Genomic DNA, 25,252 nt, shown 5'->3' with positions numbered 1-25,252 from the left:
GCAGCTCGCCTGATGCTACATTCAAAATGAACTTGTGAGCTCGTGGTTAAAACATGGGAAGTCATGCGCACTGTGCTTGGTGTTCAAGTAGTGACGTCGTAAAAACACCGTTGCCAGGCAACAGCACCCCAGACAGTGTCTAGAAGCCCCAGAGGCCAACTTCAGAGAAAAATATTTCAAATGTTGAACTTACAAACATCAAATGGTCAGAAATACGAGCGCCAATAAATGATAATATTGCTCCCTGTCTGTTGGATACTTGAAGACATGACTGCTCCAGCTTGTTTCTGCTCCCACCAAGTGATCCAAAAAAATATTTTAAAATGAGCTGCTGCAGGTTAAATGGTGGCAGAAGTCAGCATTTCTAATCAAACACCTTTTGTATTTGTGCAGAGGACCACCAGAACACTGATGAGAAAGGGTGAATTAAGCAAATCCCAACACAATGACTTGAAAAATTTTACTGACTTTGTTTAATGGAAGTCTATGGAGTGAGAAGCTTTTTGGAGCGAGCCCCTAGTGGCCCTTGGTGTTGCACTTCGAACCCAGAAGTTACATTGATTTCTTTATATAAAATCTATAGATGGAACAAATAGCTTGCCCAGTTGTTAGTGTCATTGCCATAGCAATGGCCATCCATGAATTTGGGGGTGACCTAGCTTCTAACAGAGTGCTGAGCAGAGGGTAGATTCTTTTGGCTCTTAAGTTCAAACATCAACAGTCTTTTCCTAGAAATGCAGACTCCACCTTTAAAATGTGGAAAAGGAAGTTGGTATTTCTAGTTAATTCTACTTAAAGAGAAAGTAAAGTACTTTTTAAACATTTGCCTTTGAAAACTACCGCAGCAGACACTAGATACTTTTAATGCAGTTTTACATTCGGCCTACTTCTATTGGATTTTGAATGAAGGACATATTGCTTGATATTAGAACTTTAAATATCAGAGTCCTTTCACCTCTGACAAACACATGCAAATCAATATTTGGAACCGAGCTCTCTTAAAAACGTGTTTTCCATGTAAATTGGACATCTGAGACAGCCATGTTATCTAAATTCAACTAACCACTCTGCTGGATTTTCTGTGTTGGAGGCAGCTTGGCACATAGCGGCCTGCTGCTGCCAATGAGAACTAAAGGACACATTTAATTGAGTTTTGGGTGGTGCTGCTGAGAATATTGATGCTGTTTTTGCCAGAGAGAAAGTTACATGATGATGGAAAGTAATTTGACTTTGATAGTAAACTATGAAAGGCATTTGAGTCATGACTACAGCTGAGATTCACAACATAGGTCAGCAGGTAAGTCAATATACAGACATAGAGAGTTACTGACTTTAGAAATAAGAACCAATCATTTCTTAATTAAAAAAAAGAAAGAAAGAAAAAAGTCAGTTTGGCCTTCCAACATAAAGGCAGCATCATGAAAACCTTTGATCACCGTTTCACTTGATTCAGATCATTTGAGCAGATTTGAGCAGTTCATTTAATCAAATGGGGTTAAGTCATTGCAGATGGGGCACATAGGCAGGCACGCACGCACACACACACGCGCGCGCGCACCCACTCACACACCCAGAAACACAAACACAGTGGTGGGACTGTTTCTTTTCTGATTGCATAACAGTGTCCTGAGGCCAACCACTGGACTTTCTGCCTCACCAGTGGGACGTTGCAGTCTCTTTGGTATCAAACTTACTCCAACATGAATTCAGAAATAGGTACAATGCAACTTTTTTTTTTTTTTTTTTTTTTCAAACTTCAGCACGTGCAGCCGCTTTACCTGCAAACCCCATCGCGTGCATTGACGCGTAACGCGCACACCAAACTTTAGCAGACAACACGTTGCGCAGCAGCTTAGAAAAGAACTAGTTTACTTACGTGTCATTGAAGTGGGCCGATGTCGCAGTTTGCAGGAGAGCTGATGTCAGTATGGCAGCAAACATTTGGAGGACAGGTGCCATGTCTGCAGAACAGAACAGAGTCGGTGCTTTGCAAGCAGTGGAACAACACGAGCGGACCGGACTGCACCGGAGGAGGACGCACTTCCAGCCTGCTACCCACACTTTGGCCCGGACTCAGAGAGAGACAGTGAGGGAAGTGCACGGCACAAAGTTGCTCAAATGGACGACGGGGTGGCCGTGGTGTGCTGTTTATAACTCCAAACCGCCGCCAGCCCCTCCCTCCGAGTCACTCCCCCCCATGTTCGTTGGACATTTTGCAGCCTCCTCCCTATTCCCAGAGGTATTCCACTTTCCAAAAGTTGAATCACAGAGTCCTGCCTTTGGCCAGCAGTCCAGCCCTCCGGTTTCTAAAGAATTTGAGAAAAGTCCACACAGAGGTGAGTGGGGGCTGAAATGAGAGAGGGTGGGGAGTTGAAACTTCAGGGTGATGAGTGTTGAATCTGAGTAGTGTTGGGCAACAACAGACCTGACGACACAACCAGTTACTGAAAACGAGAGAGATAACCCGTGTCTGTGGGGCCCTCGTGACTCCAAGGAGGCCCCTGCAGAAGGTAACAATGACTTCAGCTGTCATCAATTTCACAGTAATGACCTAAATGAACAACATGCACAGCTTTGCTTTTTTCAGTGTAAAGTAATCTAAAAAACATTACATAGGGGGGCTTCATTGATTATTGTATTATTGTGCATCCTGCCACCCCAGGGTCTGATTTTTATTTAAAAAAGATCAGCCTTGTGGCAGCAAAAGCAGACATATGCTGACTTCTTCATTTTGGTTTGAGAAAGGTGACTGTGGCTGTGGACAGAAGTCTGAAACAAAGAGTAAAAGCTACTGTATCTGCAGGCTTTACATTTTTTCAAAGTAAACATTTTACAAAGTAGAAAGCTACTTCCTTTCTCCTTTTTGTCAATATATTTGAGAACAGTGCCATCTTCATTGAACAAAAGTCATAACTGGGGCCTTTTCTTCAAATGTGGTTTGATTAATTCAGGATAAAATAATCCTTTGATGTCCTTGAAAGCAATTTGACAATTGAAATGTATTTGTTAAACATGGATGAAGTTATCTTGCACTTTAAATGAGGGGAAAATGAGAGTTAAAACTGTGATTGGCTGCATGCTGATTATGTGATTGTTACCTTCATTAAATCTGGGAGATTGAAATGTGAAGTGTGAGTTTAAACCACCCATAACATTAATACAGCCCAGCTTTTTGGACCCGAGCAGAGCATGTTTTTATGAGCCTACAAAGGATGTGAAGAAGACTGCTAGGAGGCAAACGTGAATGTAAACAGTGCACATGTTGGAAAATCGGCTCTGTAAATGTTTTATGAAAAAGGAAATGCATTCATGTCTGGTAGACTTCAAGGATAAACACCCCTGAGGCTGCTGCTCTGTCATTACTGAGCTGTAGTTCAAGGTTTAGGACGGGTTCAAACCTGCATCTACACCATCACTTATATCCCATTGTTGTGACCTCAGAAGCTGCAGAAATTTACGAATTTTATTTTAACCTGCTGAAGCTAAACTCCTTCATAAATCACAGTAGCTGACGTTTAATTTATCCTGCTGCAAACCTTGTTCGGCTCAGATTACTTTGTACATTTCTTAAATGACAAACCATCAAACCATTCAGGCCTGTATGGCCTATAAGCAGAAGCCCCTTCAAAAACTGGAGACCTTAAGTATGACTTACTGTTTTATGAGGAAAGTTTCAGATGGTTAACAGTCATACCCTTGGAATGACTCGGGTGGTGATGTCACCTAATTTAATGTCATGAATATAAATATGAATAATAATATGTTTATTTTTTTCAACAAATTATTTTGGAAAATATGAAAATTCTTCACTTGTGGAAAATCACAGCATCACTCACAATAATCATTCACTCATATTGATCAATTGCATAAAAGTGTGGAAATGTGTACAGCAGCGGAAACATTACAGCGCACAATGAGCTTGATATTACCCGACCCAAACCCACTGTGTGAGTATCTGGTTCTGGCCACACTTCACAGAGGATTGTTTCCAGCTGTTGCTTCCTAATAGACATTGACCTCAGATTAACTATTGATACAGCCTTTCAATGAGCACAATATCCTTCATGTTATGCACCAAAACTCTACAAACTACCGGTGGAACTATGACATCTGATTGCTGATTGGTCCACTGGCTGAACAAACCTCAGTGCTAACAGGGTTTCCAGACACGGTGAAGACAGAGCCAGGCTAGACTACAACCAAATCAGTAACAGCACAACATAACTGATAAAATGATGATAATGATGACAAGTCCCCTGCCCCAGTGCATGCTGGGAAGCTGTCAGACACACGTGTGTTCCCAGTGAATGTGAACTGAAAATGTATTTGTTTAGGTTTTGATGCAGCAGTCAGTTGTAGTTCGATGACAATATAAGTAAAAAAATAACCACGTTTATTATTATTATTATTCTGACAAGTAAACATGGCTCAGTGTGTAAAATTGGTGGAGTGCAACTTTAATGTATTTCGCTTTGAAGGTTGTTGATAAGAAAAAAAATTAAAGCCGCTCTGGGGCAGCATTATCATCATCATCATCATCATCATCCTCATCATCCTCATCATCACCATCAACATTAGGAGCCTGTAGGTAGATGAGGTGAATTGTTCATCGTATGTTTCTTGGCGACAACAGGCCTCGGTACCCTGCAGGAGGTGAGTACTTTAAACACAGCTGAAGGTAATCTGGCACAAGAAATTGTGCATCAAGGGCACCTGCCGACGAGGCCCGTCATCCTGTGAGACGCAGCAGAGGGTAAACACGAGGAGAATTCCTCTCAGGATATTAAGAGTCTTCTATCTGCCACGCCACCCCCCCCCCCCATTCCTGTGTAAGGACAGGCGGCAGAATACAGATCAGCGGAGACAGTCATTTCCACAGCACAGACACGGTGTGGTCTGACTTTGGCAAATGTATTGTGTTGAGATTTTCATTCATTTCAGGTTTGTTTTGAGCCTGTTTGCCACGAGACCGGAGGCGACACGGTGACAGTCTCCGAGATGTGTTTCCTTCAGCTCTTCTTTTATCTTCTTTTATCTTTTGTCTCCTCCCGCCTTTGATCTCCACCGCCACAGAAATCAATCAAAAGCACGACTGAATGGAACAGAAATTATAACAAAGTATTTTCCTATTTGGGAGACTGTGTGCAGCATTATTCTCATCCTGGTGTCAAATGTATCCAGAGTGCTTTACTGTTGGCTTTTGTCCTGTTGAACTCCAGAATGAGGTCAGAGAAACTGCTGAAGACAGTTGAGCCTCAGCAAGAAGTCACAATTCCAGATTAACACTTTATATGACCTGAGAGGGAAGTTGTTTGGTATGTAATGAAGTGTTCAAACTTATATGCAGCAATTTAAAGAAATCAAGCTGGTCAGTGCAGGCAGTTATGGGCTGATTGTGTTTCTTTTATTGTGTATTCAGAATTTCAACAAACCTGTTGTGCATCAGGTTTAGCCTGCTGGGAGCACATAGGCAAAACGTTCTCTCTGGGCCCGTATTGACCCTCACTTTACGTGTCTGTTTCCTTCATTCAGATCAGGTCTCTACAGCTGAAAAGTACATTTTAGCAAAATGCCAAAATGTCTGTGCAGCTCAATTTGTTTTGTAATAGTTAATTTGACATCTTTTGACAGCTGGTCAGACAAATCAAGACATTTGGATATTTGAACTTGTGAATCAGGGAACAGATGTAGTATTTTATTACATTAAACAATCACTTCATTATAAAATTAAAAGACTGTCAATAATTGTACCTGTATACAGATTTGCTGGCTGTTCATTAGTTACCACCCAGGAAAAAAAATGTTTTTAACACAACATTAGAACAAATGAGCTCTCTTGACAAAGAGTCCTTCTATACATCATAGCACATATTATTGTTGATAATAGTATTAGACAGCATATCGGGAAGGCTGAGCTACTTATCAGTTGAAAAAAACACTTTACATTTCTGTCAAAGTAAGAGATCAATAAGATGCGGAAACTGATGTTTATCAATCAGCCATGTGTCTTATTGTGTCACTGGAAGTTGAGTTGTTCCACATTTATGAGGAGAACTTCTCCATCATAAAAACTCCTGACTGATGTTAACCATTTTGTAAATAATGTAACTTATAACGTAATGAGCAATGTATTTACCTTGAAATGTAATTAAATATAGAATAATGAAGGCTGACATGAACTGTATAATCTTTCAATTTCAGTATAATTTACAGTCTTTGTTCTTTTTAATAATTAGGGCTTTCAAAACGATGCAAAAGTTCTATAACTGAAGCATTTTACAAGAATAATATGCTTTAAACTATAGGGAATACATTTGTAATGTCATATTACTGTCCATAAATGTTTTTATTCAGGGCTTCTTCGTCCACCCTCCACCACTAACCCCACACAGAGTTCAGATCTCAAAGTTATTCCTCACATTTACCTGCAGCTGGTGGTTGTGGTGGCAGTCCAGGAGTAACACGAAGGCTTTACACAGCTGGAAACAGACTTTTAGTTACAGACTAAGACTTTGTGTGACTAAAGATTTAAAGGAAAAGTCCCCCTAAGAAACTCCTACATTATTAAATGTTTTCATGTACTAACATCTAAATCCTGTATCTGCATCATCTACTTCATGCATTGCAAAGTTTGCAGTCAACAATCTATAAAAAAACCTGCTCCAACATTAATCCAGAAACTACCTGTTTTACAAGTGTGACAAAGTTAAATCCTACTAGCCTTTTAAACCACACACACACACACACACACACACACACACACACACACACACACACACACACACACACACACACACACACACACACACACACACACACACATTCAATGTCTTTATTACAAGAAGACATTGAATGTGTGTGTGTGTGTGTGTGTGTGTGTGTGTGTGTGTGTGTGTGTGTGTGTGTGTGTGTGTGTGTGTGTGTGTGTGTGTGTGTGTTTTTACAGCTGCCGGCAGGAGAGGGCAGCAGACATGCAGGCTGAGAGCACACGACTTCATGTCTCTCATCTGCAGCCCAGGGAGGGGCTCATTAAATCTGGCTCCCCATCTCTGGCTGATGAATTCTTTATTAAAACAATATGCTCACCCCGTGCTCCTACAAAGATATCATATAAAAGTTCAATTAACTGGGGCTTGATGATCTCAATGAGATGATCTTTTACAGCTAAAAGCTCCCCCTACACGGCCCGCTGGAGCCTTTCCACAGCGATAGCACACACGGAAAAAAACAGTCCACCAGCGAATAACAAAGGGAAGTCAGACGCTGCACGGGGATTTAGATGTTCAAAGGAGCAGCTTACGCCTCTGGGCCATGCAGGGCCCTCTTGAGTCGGAGAATGAAATCTGTTGTTTAACAAGCCTTTATTGGAATCCACACTTCTACCAAAATGTTGAAGATCAGGGACAAACAGAAACCCACAGCGGCGGTACATGAGCCAGCGATGAGCACAAGCCCAAAGAATTTTTGTCAGTGAGGCCATACCAGAGTGTATGATTCCCATATTGGTATAACAAAATCCACGGTGTGTGTGTGTGTGTGTGTGTGTGTGTGTGTGTGTGTGTGTGTGTGTGTGTGTGTGTGTGTGTGTGTGTGTGTGTGTGTGTGTGTGTGTGTGTGTGTGTGTGTGTGTGTGTGTGTGTGTGTGTGTACAGAGCTCAAGCAGGGATAAGTTGAGCTTCAGGTGGTGGATATAATGGAGAGCTTGCTGCCTTTGGTTCCCTCAACTCTTTTGGCTGAGTAGTTTCTAGAGGTTTATTAAGCACCATCTTGGTTTTGTTTGAAGAGTCCCACGGGTGCTCCGGATACCCGGACACCATCTTTGAGCTTCAGTGTGCTTTTGTGTGACCTGAGAATTAAAGGAAAACTCCACCTCAGATCTTCATATTGTTATTTACCATGATTTTATGACATCTAGAACACCCTGAGCAGTTTTGATGACACGTTTGTTTTACATCTAAGTTGTCTCCTTTTCTGAAACCTGAATCACAGCAAAAATAATTTCATCTTATAGTATCAGATAATGTCTTTCCATTTTTTTTGTCTTTTAAAAATAATTTTAATTTCTTATCTTCATGTATTTCGGAAACACACTTTGAACTGCCTTGTGTTTCTAGATTTTATTGTCTTTAAATGTAATTTTAATTTAAAAAAAAAATGCATTTCTGCAAAGCACATTGAATTGCCTTCTGTCTGAATCATACTTTGTAAATAAACTGGCCTTGCCATGATTAAGTGCTGAGTCTATGCTAAAGGCTCTATAGGACGACCATTCTTGTGGGACTGCACAGTCCTGCGTATTGAGACGATGTCCCACATTTTTATTTACTCTAGTGTTCAAACGTCTACAATGCAGGAAAGATGCTTTTATAAAAATCTGTCTTTCATCCAAAGGCTGTTAGAAAAGCAGGGAAAGCTCTTACCATGAGACTCTGGAGCCAGCACCACATGAAAACACTGACTGTGACACTTTAGCTTCCTTTTATGGCTTTTGTTCAGAAAGTTGGATTCAATGTCCTTTACATACAAAAGACCTATAACTAACCTGCATTGTCTATGCGTTTATTTTCTAAATCAGATAGACATATCCAAACTTGAGACGACCTCTCAGCATTCATGACATGTCTCATATTTGGTTTGTTCGATTCTGGGGTCCCTAAGCGGCTCTCTGAGGCTGGACTTTAGAAAATAATGTTACACTTGGTGACGTGTGCAACGAAAAATGATGATGCTGACATGCTCACAGCGACAATAGGTAGTTGTTCAATATGTAGTCCACTATATAGTGCAGCTATAATAAAGAAAAACAAATGTTAGAAAAAACATTTTTGTATTTATTAAATACAAATTGAAATATTTGTCACGTTTTCAATGAATAATGCTTATTCAGCACCTTTCCCACACTGCTTTTTGTCAGCTCTCATGAAAGAAGTTTAAACTGAAAGAAAAATGTTGAAGTATCACCTGAGCAGCTCCGCAGAAATATTACTGTGTCTTTCTTGTTGAAAAAAAAACAGCATTATAACAATTCATGTTGCAATTCTTGTTTATTGTTACAACTGCTTGTTCCTGATTGGAGGGTTTGTCAGGGGTGATGACAGAGGCATCCACGGGGAACGCCCAGTGGAGCAACACGTACAGATACACTACAATGAGCTATCTATCAGCTCACCCACTTAAAGCACCTTCACAATGAACTCATTAATTTACTTTAAGCAGCCACAGTCAATATTTTGAATTTAACCATGAATCACATCATTACTTTTGACATGATAAGTGTTGCTTCCACTGATGAAGCTTTGCAGCTTCTTGCTGCTTATAGTCTTAGAGCTGCATCTCTTCTCTTTAGTTCACTCTCACTGCTTCCATCAGCTTCTTTGTGAATTTCATATCCGTCCAATATGAAGCCACCACAGGGTCTGTGAGGACTTTGCACATCCTTCCTGTGCCTGCGTGGGTTTTCTTCCTCCCACAGTGCACAGACGTGCGTTTTGGGGGGTGATTGGTGATTCTAAGTTGGCCGTATAGGTGTCAATGTGAAGCGTGATGGACACCTTATCAGCTGGGATTGGCTCCGCCTCCCCATGACCCTGGTCAGGACGAGGCGGCTACAGATAATAGCACAGATGGTTTGGTTAGCTTAGCATAAAGGCCGAGAACAGAAACAGTGAGCTACAACCCATCAGAAACATTATAAAAACAATGTATGGTTTTACAGAGGGATCGCATCTTCGTTTTTTCCTTGTGATAACAGTGAGACCTCTGACCTCTGTTATAACGTTACAATGTTCTGAGCTTCAGAAAAGCCAAGCTACTGTTTACACTGAACTGAACTAAACTAATTGTCCCCTAAATGTATTCCTTGATATCTTGTAATTCTATACATAGTGTGTCCTTTGTTAGGGAATATACATTCATCATTCATTTTACTGTATGCTATGCAAAAGCAACGTGCTTTGGTGAATTGAGGCCACAGCAAACTGAAAACACATCCTTGGTTTGCTTTGAACTTTTGCATCTTTTTTAATCTGACCAAAGCGCTATTCGCACCTGATATGTGATCAGTATCTGGATACAATCTGGATATTTACTGGATACTATAATATCTAGACGATGGCCTCCGAAAAGGTCGCACAATGCAGGCCAATTTAATTTGGCTTTGGCTTGAATTAGCAGAAAGAGCTGACGTTTGATAACCTTTTAACTTGATAGGCTGATTTTCTTTTTTCAGAAATAGATTGCTTTTACACTTTCTTGGGATCTGACGACAACGCGACATCTCCATATCTAGGTTTACTGTAACTTATCCGAGGACAGATCATGTGGGTGTAAACGGGGTTTAAGACACCAACAAACAACAGAATGCTTAAGGATGAGATTTCCTGTTTGACTGTATTGTATTGTTTTTCAAGGATGATGTAACTGTAGCTCCATTTAGTGTATGAAAGCTCTGGGTCGATGTTGTTTTACATCATCTATTGATCATAGAGCTGCATTATATTCAATGGAAACTTATTTTGAAAAAAAGCCTGTTTTTAAACTACCTTCAGCACGTTCATGTGCTTTTAAAGCTACATGATATAAAACAAACACAAGATGGCTGGATTTTATTCTGATTCATACTCACTTGTATACCCTGTAAACAGTCTAGATGTATTGTACTGTATGTTGTATGATGATCTGGTCGTTTCATCTTTTGTCTTGTCTTTATTTGAGTGATGTGTGCTCTTGTTATTTGTTGACTCGTGTGCCTTGAATTATCCTTCGCAGCATAAATAAAGGAGCCTGAACTGAGGCTCCTCACCATCCTGACCCAGTGTCGTGGCCCCCAGTGAATCTCCTAGTTAACCTCAGATTGACTCGCACGCGGTGCCAGCAAACCTCCATCTGTGCGTCTCTCACCTGCGTTCAGTGGAGACAACAAACCAACCCCCCCTCCCCCCCACCCCCAACTACTATTCTTTGTCAGGCTGTAGCTCCTCAGCTACCACGGGGCTCCTGGTGGAGGTGCTGAGGGAGCAGGCAGAAGATTGTTTGAACTACAGTAAAACACAGCTCCCTTCAGCTCCCAGATCAAAGGCAGAGGATTACCAACAGCCTGCTGTAATGAGACCACAATGACTTGAAATTGCTGGGACGGCTCGGTACGCTCTTTCCCCCAACCACAACATCGTTTGGAGAGACTGCGGTGGAACACCCTGAGAAAGACAACAGTAATCTAGTAATGTGGGTTTCTGTGGATGTAAACTCGTCTGCTCGGCTGCGTTCGCTGTGTGGTTGTTCGACACAACGTTCCTGCTGTGGAAGGAGCGCTGTGAATATAAACAAAGGCGTTTCATGTCACACCTTTTTTGTCCCTCAGCTCGCTGACACTGGTGGAAGATGTCCAGGTCAATAAACCTCACTCACCCTCTGAGTTTATCATAGTTTAATATACAGTCAAAGACACTGTTTCTCCTCCTGCCATCAGTTTAAGTCTGTGTCAGTGCATTTGGGCTCTTTTTAAAGGTCAGCGCTTGTACTTTTCTTTAAAGATGTTATTGTTGTTGTTGGCGTTTTGACCTTATTTTGAAGGTGACAGTAGAATTACAAGGAGGAGAGAGTATGTGGGTCCCCATACACAGATTATTATCAAATTTAATTATTTAAAAAATATAAATCCTTTTTCCAGCTTTCCCATCACTCTCTGTAAGTCACAGTCATGTTGAATCCACTTCAACATTGCATTTAAATCCCTGCCGTTAAGGGCAGTGTGTCACTGATTACCGGTGCAATTCATGCTTTATAAAGCTGTTTGTCATCTGAAAAATGTGAGGTTGCATCTGATTTGTATTAAAGTCACACAAAACTGCAGTGGTTTGAAAAATTATTGTTTCGTCTTGAGGCCTGAAGAGATAAAACTGCATTTCATTAAAAAAAGCAAAAACCCCAAAAAGAGAAGTCCGAAAAATAAACACTATTTTATACAGATACCAACATTTATTTTCCTTATTTTCTTATTCTTTCTTTTATTAAAAAAAAGAAATGATTCACATTCAAAAATACACTGAGGTTGTATTTTAAAGAAATATTGATAAATAACTCCAAAAGGCCTCAAATATGATTTGTAGTGTTTCCTTAAAATTATACTGACAATCTTTAAATCTACAAAACTGTGAAATAAGACCCCACGTAATAATAAAACAGATTTCCTAATGACACCAACAGTAATCATCATTTCATCATCTAAAACATATTCATGGCCAAACTAATGGGTTAATTCATTCATGTTTATTCATGCTGCTTCTGTAATTTGCATTTGTAGGCAGAGGGAATGTAAAATTAATTAAAGTTTCAAACTCCCAGTAAACAAATATGGAAATTTGCAGAGTATTTGACATTGTTTTGTCTCCTAACAAGCACTCACAGTAACTGCTAATAACCAGGAGTGTGTGTCAGGGGGCTTGGATTAAATTGTCTACATTTGATATTCTTCCTCAGTCCCATGTGCACCAGTATTATCATCACCATCTCAGGGCCTAACATGTTAATTTAGGTTCATGTTTGAAGCAAATTAATTCATTTGCATTTGTGCTCTTTGTGTGTTTGCACTCACACTCGTGAGTGTGTGTGAATCCACCGTGCTGCAGCATTGCTGCATGAACGCTGTAATTGTGGCTGTTTTTTTTTTTGACGTTCCCTCGGTGCCCAGCTCCCTATCGCGGAGATGAGAGGAGAAAGTGACACGCTGCCTTGCATGTTCTCCTCAGGGAACACTTATCAAAACAATACACCAGCCATCATTCAAACACAGCCCTGCACACTTTGCCACTTTGAAGTCTCCCCATCCTCTTGTTTTTTTAATCCCCCTCGCCTTTTCTCTCGATGTAATCCTACTGTAACTGCAGGGATTCTTCACAATTCAGACCATTTGTTCATACAAATACAGCACTTCATCAACAAATAACAATACATTGAGACCAACTATTGAATAGGAGGCAAAATCTAAATGGGTTCAAGTCCTGGCACTGCCATGCATCTCTGCCTCTGTGTTGCCAATCCCTGTAAAAAGTTAATGTAAGCAGGATTCACAGGGAGCTGCTGGTGATGAAATTATGGTGTAACTGATACCAATGTGCCATAGTAGCGGAGTGCATGGCCGCCTGTGTCTTTGAAGGAGGCTCTTCCCATCCCACGATGCACTGCTGGAGAAGGCTCCTGTATGGCTGTACAGTACAAACGGACAGATGGAGGGCAATACTCCACAAAGAGCAGGCAATCGTTTTGCCGCAATACACAAAAAGCCTGCAAGTTAAGAATTCATTGTGGTTTTACTATTGCACACGGGGCTGAAATAGAGAGGACTGAACACAGTATATACAGTGTACAGTGTGAGATGTTAATATCAGACTAAATAATGGTATATTTGTGTTAAGATCAAAGAGATTTTAAATATTTTCAATTACAAAACATCTCTATTTTATTTCTTTAAATGTACAATAATCTTCAATATTGTGTAAAAAATAAAATAGAGAAATCTTTACTTAGAATTTGAAATGTGACCCATTTTAAAAATAATCTTTCTTTGTGAAACCGTCCTTTAAATCTTTAGATTTTGCTGTTTGTGTTTTCAATAAGTGACCTCAATACTTCATTTTGTTCGAGGTCGTAGAACAGATGAAATTTAAAGTCCTTGCAGGGGCATTGCACATATCACCACAACTTCTCCTGATCTCCGCGACCCAAGGATGATTACAAATTCATGCGCGACTAAAGAGGTGCATCATGCATAATAACAAACTGCACTGTCTGCAAAAAATAGCAAGATTGTAAACAATGTGGGTGCAAGAGCTCTGAGGGGGAGGCCGTTAAAAACCCACGGCTACAGGGGTGCCAAAAACATGTTTTTGAGAGGGGTGAGCCAGTGTTGCCTATTACTATAGCAACAGGAAGACCTGGCTGCTTCAATCAGCTTTTGGTTTGTCGGGGAAGCAGAGGATAGGCAGAGGAGCTCCAGCCGGGGAGCCATGCACAGAGACGTCCTGGTTTTACTAATGAGGGCAGCGGGACACGCTGGGTGTCAGCCTGCCTGTCCGACCTCCCCGCGTCCTACCTGTCACACCGGCCGTCATGTCACACTAGCAGCACGCAGGTCCGGCACGAGAAACACAAACAGAGTGACAGCCAGGAAGAGAGATCATTTAATATGTCTGATGACAGACAAACTGATCATTATCACACGACAGGATGTTTTAAAACAACATTTTAGACAGAAACGCACTCTCGCCCACGCATTTTGAAACTTGATGCTTCAGCATCACACCATATCACAAAGTTCAGGACTTCAGGTCGATCCAACGGAAAGTAACAGTCAGCTGTTATTGGAAAACAACATCCACGTGTCATTTATTTACATTTCAATATGTTGGCAGTTATAATAGATTTATTGTTTTCTTTATGGTTCATTGTGCCTCATGATTAAAATAGGATCCTGTTTGGAGGCGCCTGTTAAGTAATAATGATGTTGTTGCGACAGTGATGAGACTCATAAAGACGTCAGAGTGTGAAGTAGCAGGTGCAACATATTTTGTTTGTGTGTGATTTGATAGTCTACACAAATTACATATGAGGCACACTCAGATTCTTTGATGAATTAATTATAATTTTGTTGCAATTGTACAAATACAAATAATAAATAACCTACTCTAATGTAGCTGTATAGGATATTTGAAGGGCTTTCTTTTCCTCCTATGAAGACACACTTTATATTATTACAGCTGTTGTGTTTTGCTGCACTTTTTTGCTTTACTAGAAAACTGCATTGAAACCTGTTGCCTTGAACCTTTTTAGTTTTTACAAAAGGTGAAACTAAACCGGTCGAGTTGTATTATCATACTGTAAAACCTCAATTGGATGCAGTGGCTATATCAAGTTTAAATTAACCCCATAAAACAAAAATTAGTTCACATTAGTAATGTCTTCTCAGGAGCTTGAGTTGTATGAATGAACTATTTTACATTAAATCGACAAAATAATATAGAACAAATCTTTATTGCCACTTCAAATCTTTTGTTAACATGAGTAAGGTCTTTTTTTGTAATTTAACTAATTATACTATTTTGATTTAGAGATTATCACATTAAATATAATCTATTTCACCAAAATTATAAGGGAATAAATCAAACAACACATTTTACTGTTCCAGTGTATTTCACTGGTGACAAAATATCGAAGGTAACACTTAGAATGGGTTATTGCTGCATTACCAAAACATGCTGAAGACAAGTCAAAACAGGGATTCAATTCTCCACTTGTCTGTGAAAGGAAGACAAACACACAGGCTTCAACAACATCTGTCTCATCCTTGTGAATGACTGGACACAGACAGACAGACGGGCAAACAGACAGGCAGACAGACGGACATTAAACCTGGACACGAGCCTCTAAAACTTCAGCTGGAGTCGAATGGACGAGCTGTGTTAACTCCACCGAAACGATGTGATCATGATCTGGTATTGCAGCAGCCTCCATTTATGGATGTCATTAAATACATAAATAAACACACAACTACAATATAGGTTTTTATTGTAGTGTAGTTGAGCACATTGTTATGTTTATGTATGGCTTAAATGCCAACGGGGTCAAAGTGTCACCCTGTTGTTAATGTGATTCTGATCATCCTGCTGACTTTACAGATCAGTGCACTATTAAAATATACAGCAGGTTGGATATGGTGTGTTATTTTTTTTTTTTTGAAATTGACAGAATACGTATTGAAATAGCTGCATGTATAGTTTTAAACTTTGCTGACCGAGCAGTGTCTCATTCGAGTTACAATTGCTGCCAGTCAAACTCTGATGCTGCTTTATGTGCCCCTGCAGCTCATCAGCCACATCTCTGCCGCAATCTGATCAACGTTTGGATTCATCTGAATACTGATGCTCATGAAGCGGCTGATACTGCGACGTACCAGAGGTCTACTGCTGTCAGAGAGGGGTAATTATGTCCAAATGTGCTGCCAGGATTGTGGTTTTAATGTCTCTCATGTCCTGCTCTGTAACACCTCAAACGCTCCCAACACTGTTTTGTAAATGAAAGATAAAGACAAATTCTAATCCTCGATCTTGTTTTTTGGCCTTTTCAAAATGGATGAAACCATGTATTAGTCTCTTGACGTGGAAAAAGGAACTGGAACATGGAACTGATGTTTGACAGCGCTGAGAATCGTCGACTGAGTTTTTGTTGGGAATGAATCTTACTGAGATACAAAAAAAACGAAACAACATATTTCCCCATCACAGTTAACAGGGTTTTTTTTCCCATCCCTGAACGCCGGAGGATGTTTGTAACCTCTGCAAATACTTGTATCACTTGTGATGTGTAAGCGGTGAGTTCAGACTGAGTGTTTAAAATGTGTCTGTGAGGTCATTCTGTGTCGGTTGTGAATGTTCTCCTTGTGTTTGCAGTTTCTTCAACACCCCCCCCCCCTAAAAACCAAACAAAAACAACAACAAAAAACACACACATGCAGGACAATATAAATGTGCTCCCAGGTATTTAAGATGGATCGAATAAAGTGGAAAAATGTCCACAACTTAAAATGAAATCAACTTATTTTTTATGCAATACGTATCTGAGAAACTTTATTAAACCTTTTTAGCAAACAGCCACATGCTTCAGTTTTCTAAACTACATGCTCAGTGATATATCTCCACCTCTATATCTAGTTAAAATGTATTCATTATTTCATAAAATTGCTTTAAAATCCAATTGGAGCTGACAAATCGAAACAAAAATGAATATTACTTGTAATACAGCTTATGATGTGGGATATTTACGACCAAAATTATGGAAGAGAAGAGAAAAAGTGTTTAGGTAAGTTGTGAATTTCTTAAATTTATAAGTTTGCCACTTTGGCAAGGGACTTTCTATTTTGTAACTAAATCTTTTGCAAAGTAAAGTCACACAAGAGGACACATGTCCACAGCATTATTACAAACGGATGGGGGAGACGTTAACACAGTAAAGAGACATATCTTATTTGAAACTGAAGTCTGAAATGAGCCTGTTTGTCAGATTATGATCCCAGCAGGACGTCAGAGCTCCTTTTCACCACACCATCAACTGGTGCTGACCCACAGTACTCTGGTCCCAGGTTGGTGCTGATGCGTAATGATGAGCAATCAGTGTTAGACCGATGGCGGGCCAATAGAAATAGAAAAGTTCCCCCAGATAACCAATGGTGCGGCCACATTGTTACAGCGTTCAGCGAATCCCCTGCGGATCTGATGCAACAGGGCTGCAACTAAAGTTACACCTTCGAACTGCAACGTGATGTCCTTCCGCTGCGGCGCACCGAAAAATAGTCCCTACTGTACCGTCTGCCGAACATATTTCCAATTCCTCCACGCTGCCTCTGTTTAGAAGTGTTTTTCAGGTTTTCATGTTGTTTTTAACGTGCAGTTTTATTGTTTCAACGCGGAGCGGACGAGTTAAGCGGTGCGTTTAAAGACTTTACAGACTGTTGTGTGTTAGGAGGCAGACTTCATGTTTGCCTGTCGCAGATATATTCCAAGCCGGATAAATAGTCATGATTTACCTTTTTTTCTTATTAGTAAAGTTATTTTAATGTTTTGGTTTTTTAAAAAAAAATTTATGGCATCTAATGAAAGCATAGCTGCTACAAGTAACAACATTTTTGTTTCAAGTAAATTAATTTCATTGAGTCAAAAGTAAAACCATCAAATACGATAAGAGTATAAGAGGACCTGTCAGATGAGTGTGTGCTGGTTACACACACACACACACACACACACACACACACACACACACACACACACACACACACACACACACACACACACACACACACACACACACACACACACACACACACACACACACGCTGTGCTCTCTGGATAATGGGAAAGTCCCCAGCCTCATGACGTAACGGCCGGGTGAACTCTGTAAACTGCGCATTAATCCCGTCTGGTGTGATCAGGTCCGGGCATTAGGAGTTGGAGAAGTAGCGGATTTAAAAACTTTCTCTCTGCAAGTCTGTTCGTCGAAATAGCACTTCATGAAGAGTCCCTGATTTCCAAAAGGGAAAATATGGCTTTTTAAGCGGGGTGACTGCCTTCCTCTTCAACATAAAGCTTCGTGTGCTTTGCTGGTGCAACGCACTTTACAAGACTATCCAGAAACTATGGGGTGAGTACAAGTGCTTTCTGCCTTTGGAGGAAAGTTCAGACAGGAACATCTGCTTTCAGCCAACAAACACATTTAAACACCTTTAAACTGTGCGCTGGATTCAGTCTTTCATTTAAAACATTTATGGGACGGATTTGTGCGATTATTGCTGTTTAGAGTAACCACATTAAAGTTAGTTTTTGGAGTGTTAAAGTATTTCATTAATTTGATTTTTTTTTTTGGTGACTTGATACATTTATAAGTGTGGAACAAATGTTTCTTCAACTTGCACTCTGTTAAATGCCTGCTATAAAAGTCTGCATTTATTTTTTATATAAAGGTCTTTTATCAATTTTTAAATCTTAAATTTATTATTATTATATAATTTTTTAATACAAGGTCACAAATTGTGACATAAATTTAGAGTTTAAAGTGACAGCTGAATAGAAAATTTCGTTCATTAAAATAGTTCATTTCAACGGGTTAAGTTAACCTTTCAAATACATTTATTTTGTATTTGGGTTTTTAAATATTGATAATTGTAAACATTTTCGTTATTAGGGGGAATTATTAAGTGCTTTAAAGGTTAAATTAGGAGATTTACAGACCAATTTCAAACTTGTGACGGTCATTTATTTTTCATTTTTTTCTCCACAGTTCTTTCGGTGTTTCGACAACTCTTGCGTCTACCGGGTGCACGGTTTGTGCTTTTGAACAATTCGATCGAAGCAGAAGACACAATGGCGGCATCGATCCTTCGCAGGAAAATTCCTCCCATTTCCACAGGCGAGCACGGCGCTCCCCATCTCCGACAGGCTAGCCACAGCCAATCACGGCCCAGGACGGGGGCGGAGCCAGTGGAGAGGCAGCACTTAATTGGTGAGTTTTGCCAAGACGCTTTTTTATTTTTCCACATCCCGAGGTCGGAGCCGCAGTGCAGCACGGGGCTAATGTCGTACAGTGAGTACAGCTAAGTGGATATTTATCGAATGCAGACGATGCTGTTCAATCATTTTCAGATGATCGGTTAGTTGTTCACTTGGATATTTCGGATGTCTTGCTTGAATTTATTTGAAGCTTCTTTTTTTTTTTACATTTATGCTCTCAACCTTGCCTTGTTCAAGACATTTTTTTCTGAATTTGTAGTTTTTATTTCAGCTATTTTTTTTACAAACATCGGAAAAAAAATGGATTGTTGAACTGATTACATGATGCATTATTATGAATCTAATTTTGATTTTTGTTTTTTACAGGTGATGGTCACTCTGATTGGATGACGGAAAAAGTTGATTTGTCTTCATTTGTGTCGACGACCGAGTCTTCTCCGAGCTCCTCTCTTCCCCCCTCGCCGTTAGAACAAGATGTCAAGGTGCCCTCGGATCTGGAGGTCATGACCTCTCTACTGCAGGAGGAGCTGGCTCAGCTGGAGGACTACTTCCGCTCCGAGTCCACATCCACGACAAACAAGTTGGAGAAATCTTCAAAATGTGACAAGGGCGCCCAAGCCATGGGCTCCCAGTCTTATTATCAGTTACCCTATGGCTCATATGGGACCAGCCAATCAGAAACCAGCCCTGTGGTTGTTACCTTGGCAACAGGGGAACTGGACTTGGCCAGCTTCTGTGGCGGTCCCATCAGCAGAACCAAAATAGCGCGACCCGCTCCGTACAACTACCATCACCGCTACCACCACAACAACGGGCGAAGAATCATCAGTGAGGCGGTGAAAGTCGGGGACGAAGTTGGACTTGATACGTGGGGCTCCAGGGGATGTTACTCAGGAAGCACAGAGTTGTCTGTGAACCACTACTCCACACTGAAGACAGTGAGCAAGAATAGCCTCGGTACCGTCAAGAAGGTGAGAGAATGTGCTTTATCGTTGAAGGAAGAGGAGAGTTATTGTTTTTCGGAGGGAATGTTTTGCAGCGAAGAGATTGCTCGAGGTTTTTGTCTGGGTGGCTCGTACGACGGCCACCACAAGCGAGAGGGACAGTTGATGCACAACGTGAAGGTCAATGTAAGTTACGACAGCACGGGGCTCGAGGTCTTGCACTGCAGCAAAGATGGAGGACTTTCTGGAAGTATTCCCCAAGAGACAATGGTGGCCGGTGACGGCTACTTTCACCAGTCCATGGCCAGCACAGAGCCTTACCATAGCTTTATAGGTGACCTAGATCAGCCGTCACAAGCACAGGCTGTAGAGCCCCAACATGGCCACTACCTCTATCCAGAATGCCTTGCAGACCAAAGCTATGAATGTCTGTCCAGAGGGGAGGGTGAGGGGCCACTGCTGGGTGCCCCCATCCACCGCCCCACCCAGAGGCTAAAGGACGAGCCCTGCTCCGTCAAACCAGCTCTGGTGATGGGCGCCGGTTCTCTGGACGGCAACACTGGAGAGAGGAAGCAGAAGAAGAGAGACCAGAACAAAACTGCTGCTCACAGGTAAAACAACCGATCATTCCTCTTTATTTCACTCCTCACTTCTGTTCACTGCTCGTAAAAACACCCTTCCACCTTCACAAACATCTTAAAAACTGCTGCGGCGTAAATGGAAAACCTGGTAATGACAATAAGAACGAAAATGAAAAAAAAAAAAAAAAAAGAAGATTTTCAACCATATTTGCAAAAGTTGCATTGGTTTATTAGGGATCATTGTCCTGTTTATCGTGCACCCATTAGTTGAGGATATGTGAGTAGTTCTTGTTTGGATTTACAACTTCATCATGGCGGGAGTGTTGAAGCACCACGGAGCTTTAAATGTCCCTTAGAGTGGAGGAGGGATGTGGAAAGTCCCTCACTGCCTGCCAAATTCAGCCCCACCTAACTCATTCTATATGTCTGCTTGGTCTGATTGTGTGTGTGTGTGTGTGTGTGTGTGTGTGTGTGTGTGTGTGTGTGTGTGTGTGTGTGTGTGTGTGTGTGTGTGTGTGTGTGTGTCATTTATATTCACATCAGTCTAAAATGAGATGCACACAGAGAAAAGTCTTTTATCATGTCAGAAGGGGAGAAGTAGAAGTTAAAAGTGGCAGAAATAGAAGCGTACCGGCGGTGAAATAAACAGCACGTCACGTTCTCTCGGGGGAGGGATGTTTGAAGTGTGCGAGTAATCCGGCCGATGCGGCTCAAAGGTCACGCTTCACTTGACTCATTATTAAAGTTGCAAGGCAGCGAAAACCTGTAAAACCCACCAAAGCCTATGTGTCTCCCCCCCCCCACCCCCCTGCTTGCAGGTACAGGCTGCGTAAGAGGGCGGAGCTGGACTCTCTGGAGGAGGAGCTGCACGGCCTCGAGGGGCAGAACCGGGAGCTTCGTGACAAGGCGGAGTCGGTGGAGCGAGAAATCCAGTACGTCAAAGATTTACTGATCGAGGTCTACAAGGCTCGCAGTCAGCGGCTCAAACAGGATGGCAGTGCCTAAAACGCCCAACGCCGACCTCACCTCCAAAAACCTCCCCAACCAGCACCAGAGAGGAAAAACATCAAGTCAAAGAGCCCCAACTGGTTTTTCTTTTGGTTTTTTTGTCTCAATGCAAAATGAAATGGTAGTTGCATGATTTTGGTAGTTCTTTTTCTAAAAAAGAAAAAAAAAAAAAAATGTGTAATCGTTCCCAGAGGATGACTGAACAAACAGACACCTTCCCTCAAAGAAAAGAAGGAGAAGTTTCCAAAATGGGTGACTAAAACTATAACAAGCCTTAGTGAGGTGGCTTCTAGAGGAGATGCTGAACTTGTCCGTGACCACTGTGATCTGAACTGCACTCACAGCCTTGTGATGACTGAGTTTGCGCTTGCAATGATTGATCGTTTACAAAATGCTCTTTGAATTAGTAGTAGTGATTGAATTTGCTTGTGGTTTTTTGTGACACACATCAGCAGCATCGAGGCAGATCCATACCTAAATATATATTTTATTTTATATTTTATTTTTACTTAATAATGTTCATTTATCATTTACTTAAAAAAAAAAAAAACAATCGACTGAATAAAGGGATCGCTGGAAAAAGTGTAACATGCTCTACAAATATTCATTATGAGAAACATTTAGAGAATTTGTATTGCTAAAATGTTGAGTATTTACACCTCTTTACCCCACTGAAATACCCAATGCATGTTTGATTTTGGAAAAGCATGTGCGAGTGTTATTTGAAGGCAATATTCTGTTAACTGCATGGCTTCAAGATCTCCACCGCGTCAATTTCACTGAGTTGACTTTATTCTTCTCATCAGCTGGCAACTTTTCTCTGAGTTTCTCCCCGCCAGTGTGACTCATGCTCAGGTTTTTGGTTTTTCTGCTCTTGAGAAACAGAAACATTCACTGGCTCTTTTTTCCTTTCTCTTCTCTCTCGGCTGTATTTTGCGAACAAACAATCACCTGTTGACGCAACAATAAATCGTTGTTGGGTAACGGTACGACTTCATGGGAATTTTGTTTTCAATTGATCAATTTGATGTATCTGAAATTCAGGTCCTTTTAATAATCGATGTCAAATGTCAGGAAATTCTGCATCAGGTAAATTACAGCCAAATAAACCAAGTTATGTAGTATCATTCATCTCTGCCTATGGACTGTTTTTCACTGCATGCTCCTCATCGTGCATTCATTTTGAACGGCTGCCTCAGTCGCCATGAGCTGCACTCAGACCAGCGCACGAGCAAGAATAAGAACAAGGTGGGATTAGGAGATAGAGAGATGCAGAATAAAGCCCCTCGGCCCCTCCCATCTCGTCTCTGCCCGGCCCCCCGTTTAACCACGGGGTCCGGCCCTCTTCTTTTTGGCTGCAATGCAGTCGGAAGCTATTTCCCAGGATTCACCGCTGGACGGCAGCACATGAAGTCAGGCTTTGATTGACACCTGACCATTCTGTAAGAAAAAAACAACCAAAAAACCGTTTTTTTCTTTCCATTTAGGAGCTGTGTGTTGTCCACACAGCGATGGGAGTGTCTGGAGGGACTCTAATAAGCACATCTCTTGTTACTTTTTTTCCTAATTTCGGAGTGTTTTGTTCCTGCGGTAGGATTGATCCCCCGGGCTGAGTGCAGTCATATCAAGCTCCGGCAGTCAACAGACAACATAAGTAGCCTATCTCATCTCCCAGCCCTCCGAGGGTGTGTGTGTGTGTGTGTGTGTGTGTGTGTGTGTGTGTGTGTGTGTGTGTGTGTGTGTGTGCATGTGTGTGTGTGTGTGTGTGTGTGTGTGTGTGTGTGTGTGTGTGTGAAATCTCTTGGTATCTCTCCTAGCAGTCGTAGGCCTTTCAAGTGCATGAGGCAATATCACACAATACTTGCAGGAGGAGGAGAGAGATGCAAGTGAACTATCAGAATAAAAAAGTAGTGGGCTGACAGAGAATGCCATTAAATCTATTGATTCAGTCTTTCTGTTTGTTGTTTGTTACATACAGATGCGATGGAAAACATGATCTGATGATTCATAATCACACTTTGAAACACTTCTGGGTCAGACGTGATGCTTTATTTAATTCTGTTTGATTATGTTGTATTTATTTAGCATAAAATCGTAACACAAGACATCTTAGGGGCACTTACAGTATAATATCTTATAACAGGATGAAACCTCCAACAGAACCCGACTCAGCGGTGGGCGGTTGTCTGCCTCAAATAGAAAATAGAAAAAAAAATACATCCATTCATTTTGTGCTGCTTATTCAGGTCTGTGAATGATCTAGTTTTACAAATGAAATGTTACCATGTGGGCTGAATTGTGATCTAAAAGATAGAAAATAAATCCACAAAGAGTTTAGATTCACGCTAACATCGGCAGGGCGCCAACGAAATGAGAAGTACAAAGAAATGAAATAAAGAAAGAAATAAAAACATTGTGACATATACATGTGGGTTATATTATAGGACCAGTAGCACGTCAGGCTATGAGAAGAGAGACCCTACTTTATTTTCCTATATTAATTGTGTATGAATCTGTATCTGGTGTGCAAATGTGACTGAGTGCATTAAAAATTTTTGTTCATACAGAGTGAAGTGAAGTTAGTCCATTTCTTGTGGACACCAGTGGAATATTCACCGTTTGTAAAGCTGCTTCTCCACCAGGTGTCCCTCCAAGCTCAGAAAAAGACTTGCTCTGCTTTGTAAAATGGGATTTCTACAGCAACCTTGCAGCGTAACAAAGCAGTGAGAACGCACTACTGTACATCCCAGACCCGTGTGGTCTCAGGTCACAAAGTGTCACTGCAGCAAAAAGAAGCATGAGAGCAAATAAATAAATAAATATAAGCATTTAGACCCTTCACTTGAATAAATGTAGCAATTACCATGGGGTCAAATCACTCCTGTAAGCAAAAGTGAACAGTACAGAAGAACAATATGTGATTTTAGTATCAAAAGTCAAAGTGCATAATATGAATGTTTGGGATATCGATGGTGAACGTTTGATGGAAATTAGCCAAATTGAATAATGACGAAAAAGTCTAAAGTGCGATGTGCCTCAATATTCATGTACATGTGCTTATTTACACACTCTGTCACTGTAGAATCTTTTTATGACCACATATGAAATGAAGCATTAAAAAAGTAAGTGGAAGTTACTCCATATGTGGATGTACATATACACACTAAGCTTCAGATGTACGTTATAAAGCATACAGTCTATTGATTGGATAAAGGCAGGGAGTTGAACTTAAAGTACATTTTCCTCCCAATTTGCATGACAAGTTTGTTCACTAGAAGTGAGATACTTGTGGGTGTTTTCTTTCCCTCCTTGTTATGACCGAGTGATGACATCAGGTAGAAATGTACAAGACCAGGATTTGGAGTGGTAATACAAGTTTGCAGTTATATATATTTTTTTACGTACAGCATTCGGCCACATTATTGTGTGGTTCTGCCTCCTGAAACCAACACAGCTCTAACCCGAAAACGCACCGACTCCACATGTTCTCTGAAGGTGTCCTGTGCTACACACTGAACCTCCGGAGGTCCGGGCAGATCTATGAGCAGAGACGGAATAAAATATTCATAATCGTGTTTTTATTCATCCCGTGTTTTCATTACCTTAGAATGAGTCCTTTATATCTACATAGATAGCGGGTCCTCTTCCACGGCGCCCACCATGAAGG

The 25,252-nt window shown here is 40.9% G+C and overlaps 2 protein-coding genes across 6 annotated transcripts in view; one reads left to right on the top strand and one right to left on the bottom strand.

The window, feature by feature from the left end:
• Positions 1–1,959, bottom strand: part of LOC138634498 (alpha-2-macroglobulin) — a 34,992-nt gene extending 33,033 nt beyond the window's left edge. For all 3 annotated transcript variants that reach the window (XR_011311985.1, XM_069721471.1, XM_069721470.1), the window contains exon 1: positions 1,877–1,959. Coding sequence is in view for 2 of the 3 variants with exons in the window: in XM_069721471.1 (XP_069577572.1) it covers positions 1,877–1,959 (83 nt within the window). In the remaining variant the exon portion in view is untranslated. The remainder of the gene's footprint in view (positions 1–1,876) is intronic.
• A 15,875-nt stretch (positions 1,960–17,834) lies between these two features.
• Positions 17,835–23,534, top strand: atf5b (activating transcription factor 5b). Of its 3 annotated transcripts, XM_069721472.1 has the most exons (4): positions 17,835–18,186; positions 18,823–19,044; positions 19,419–20,607; positions 21,396–23,534. In XM_069721472.1, exons 2-4 carry the CDS (start codon positions 18,906–18,908, stop codon positions 21,580–21,582), a joined length of 1,515 nt encoding a protein of 504 aa, XP_069577573.1. In that variant the 5' UTR covers positions 17,835–18,186; positions 18,823–18,905; the 3' UTR covers positions 21,583–23,534. The 3 variants fall into 3 exon arrangements, with proteins under 3 accessions (XP_069577573.1, XP_069577575.1, XP_069577574.1); XM_069721474.1 differs by lacking the exons at positions 17,835–18,186; positions 18,823–19,044 and adding an exon at positions 19,089–19,125; XM_069721473.1 differs by lacking the exons at positions 17,835–18,186; positions 18,823–19,044 and adding an exon at positions 19,108–19,191.
• The last annotated feature ends 1,718 nt before the right edge of the window (positions 23,535–25,252 follow it).

Source organism: Brachyistius frenatus, unplaced genomic scaffold (assembly GCF_029030835.1).
Source record: "Brachyistius frenatus isolate BFR_SWC_R1_liver_20210118 unplaced genomic scaffold, ASM2903083v1 Contig_265, whole genome shotgun sequence".
In the NCBI taxonomy this organism is placed as follows: Eukaryota; Metazoa; Chordata; class Actinopteri; family Embiotocidae; genus Brachyistius; species Brachyistius frenatus.
This window is presented reverse-complemented; position numbering and strand designations above follow the sequence as displayed.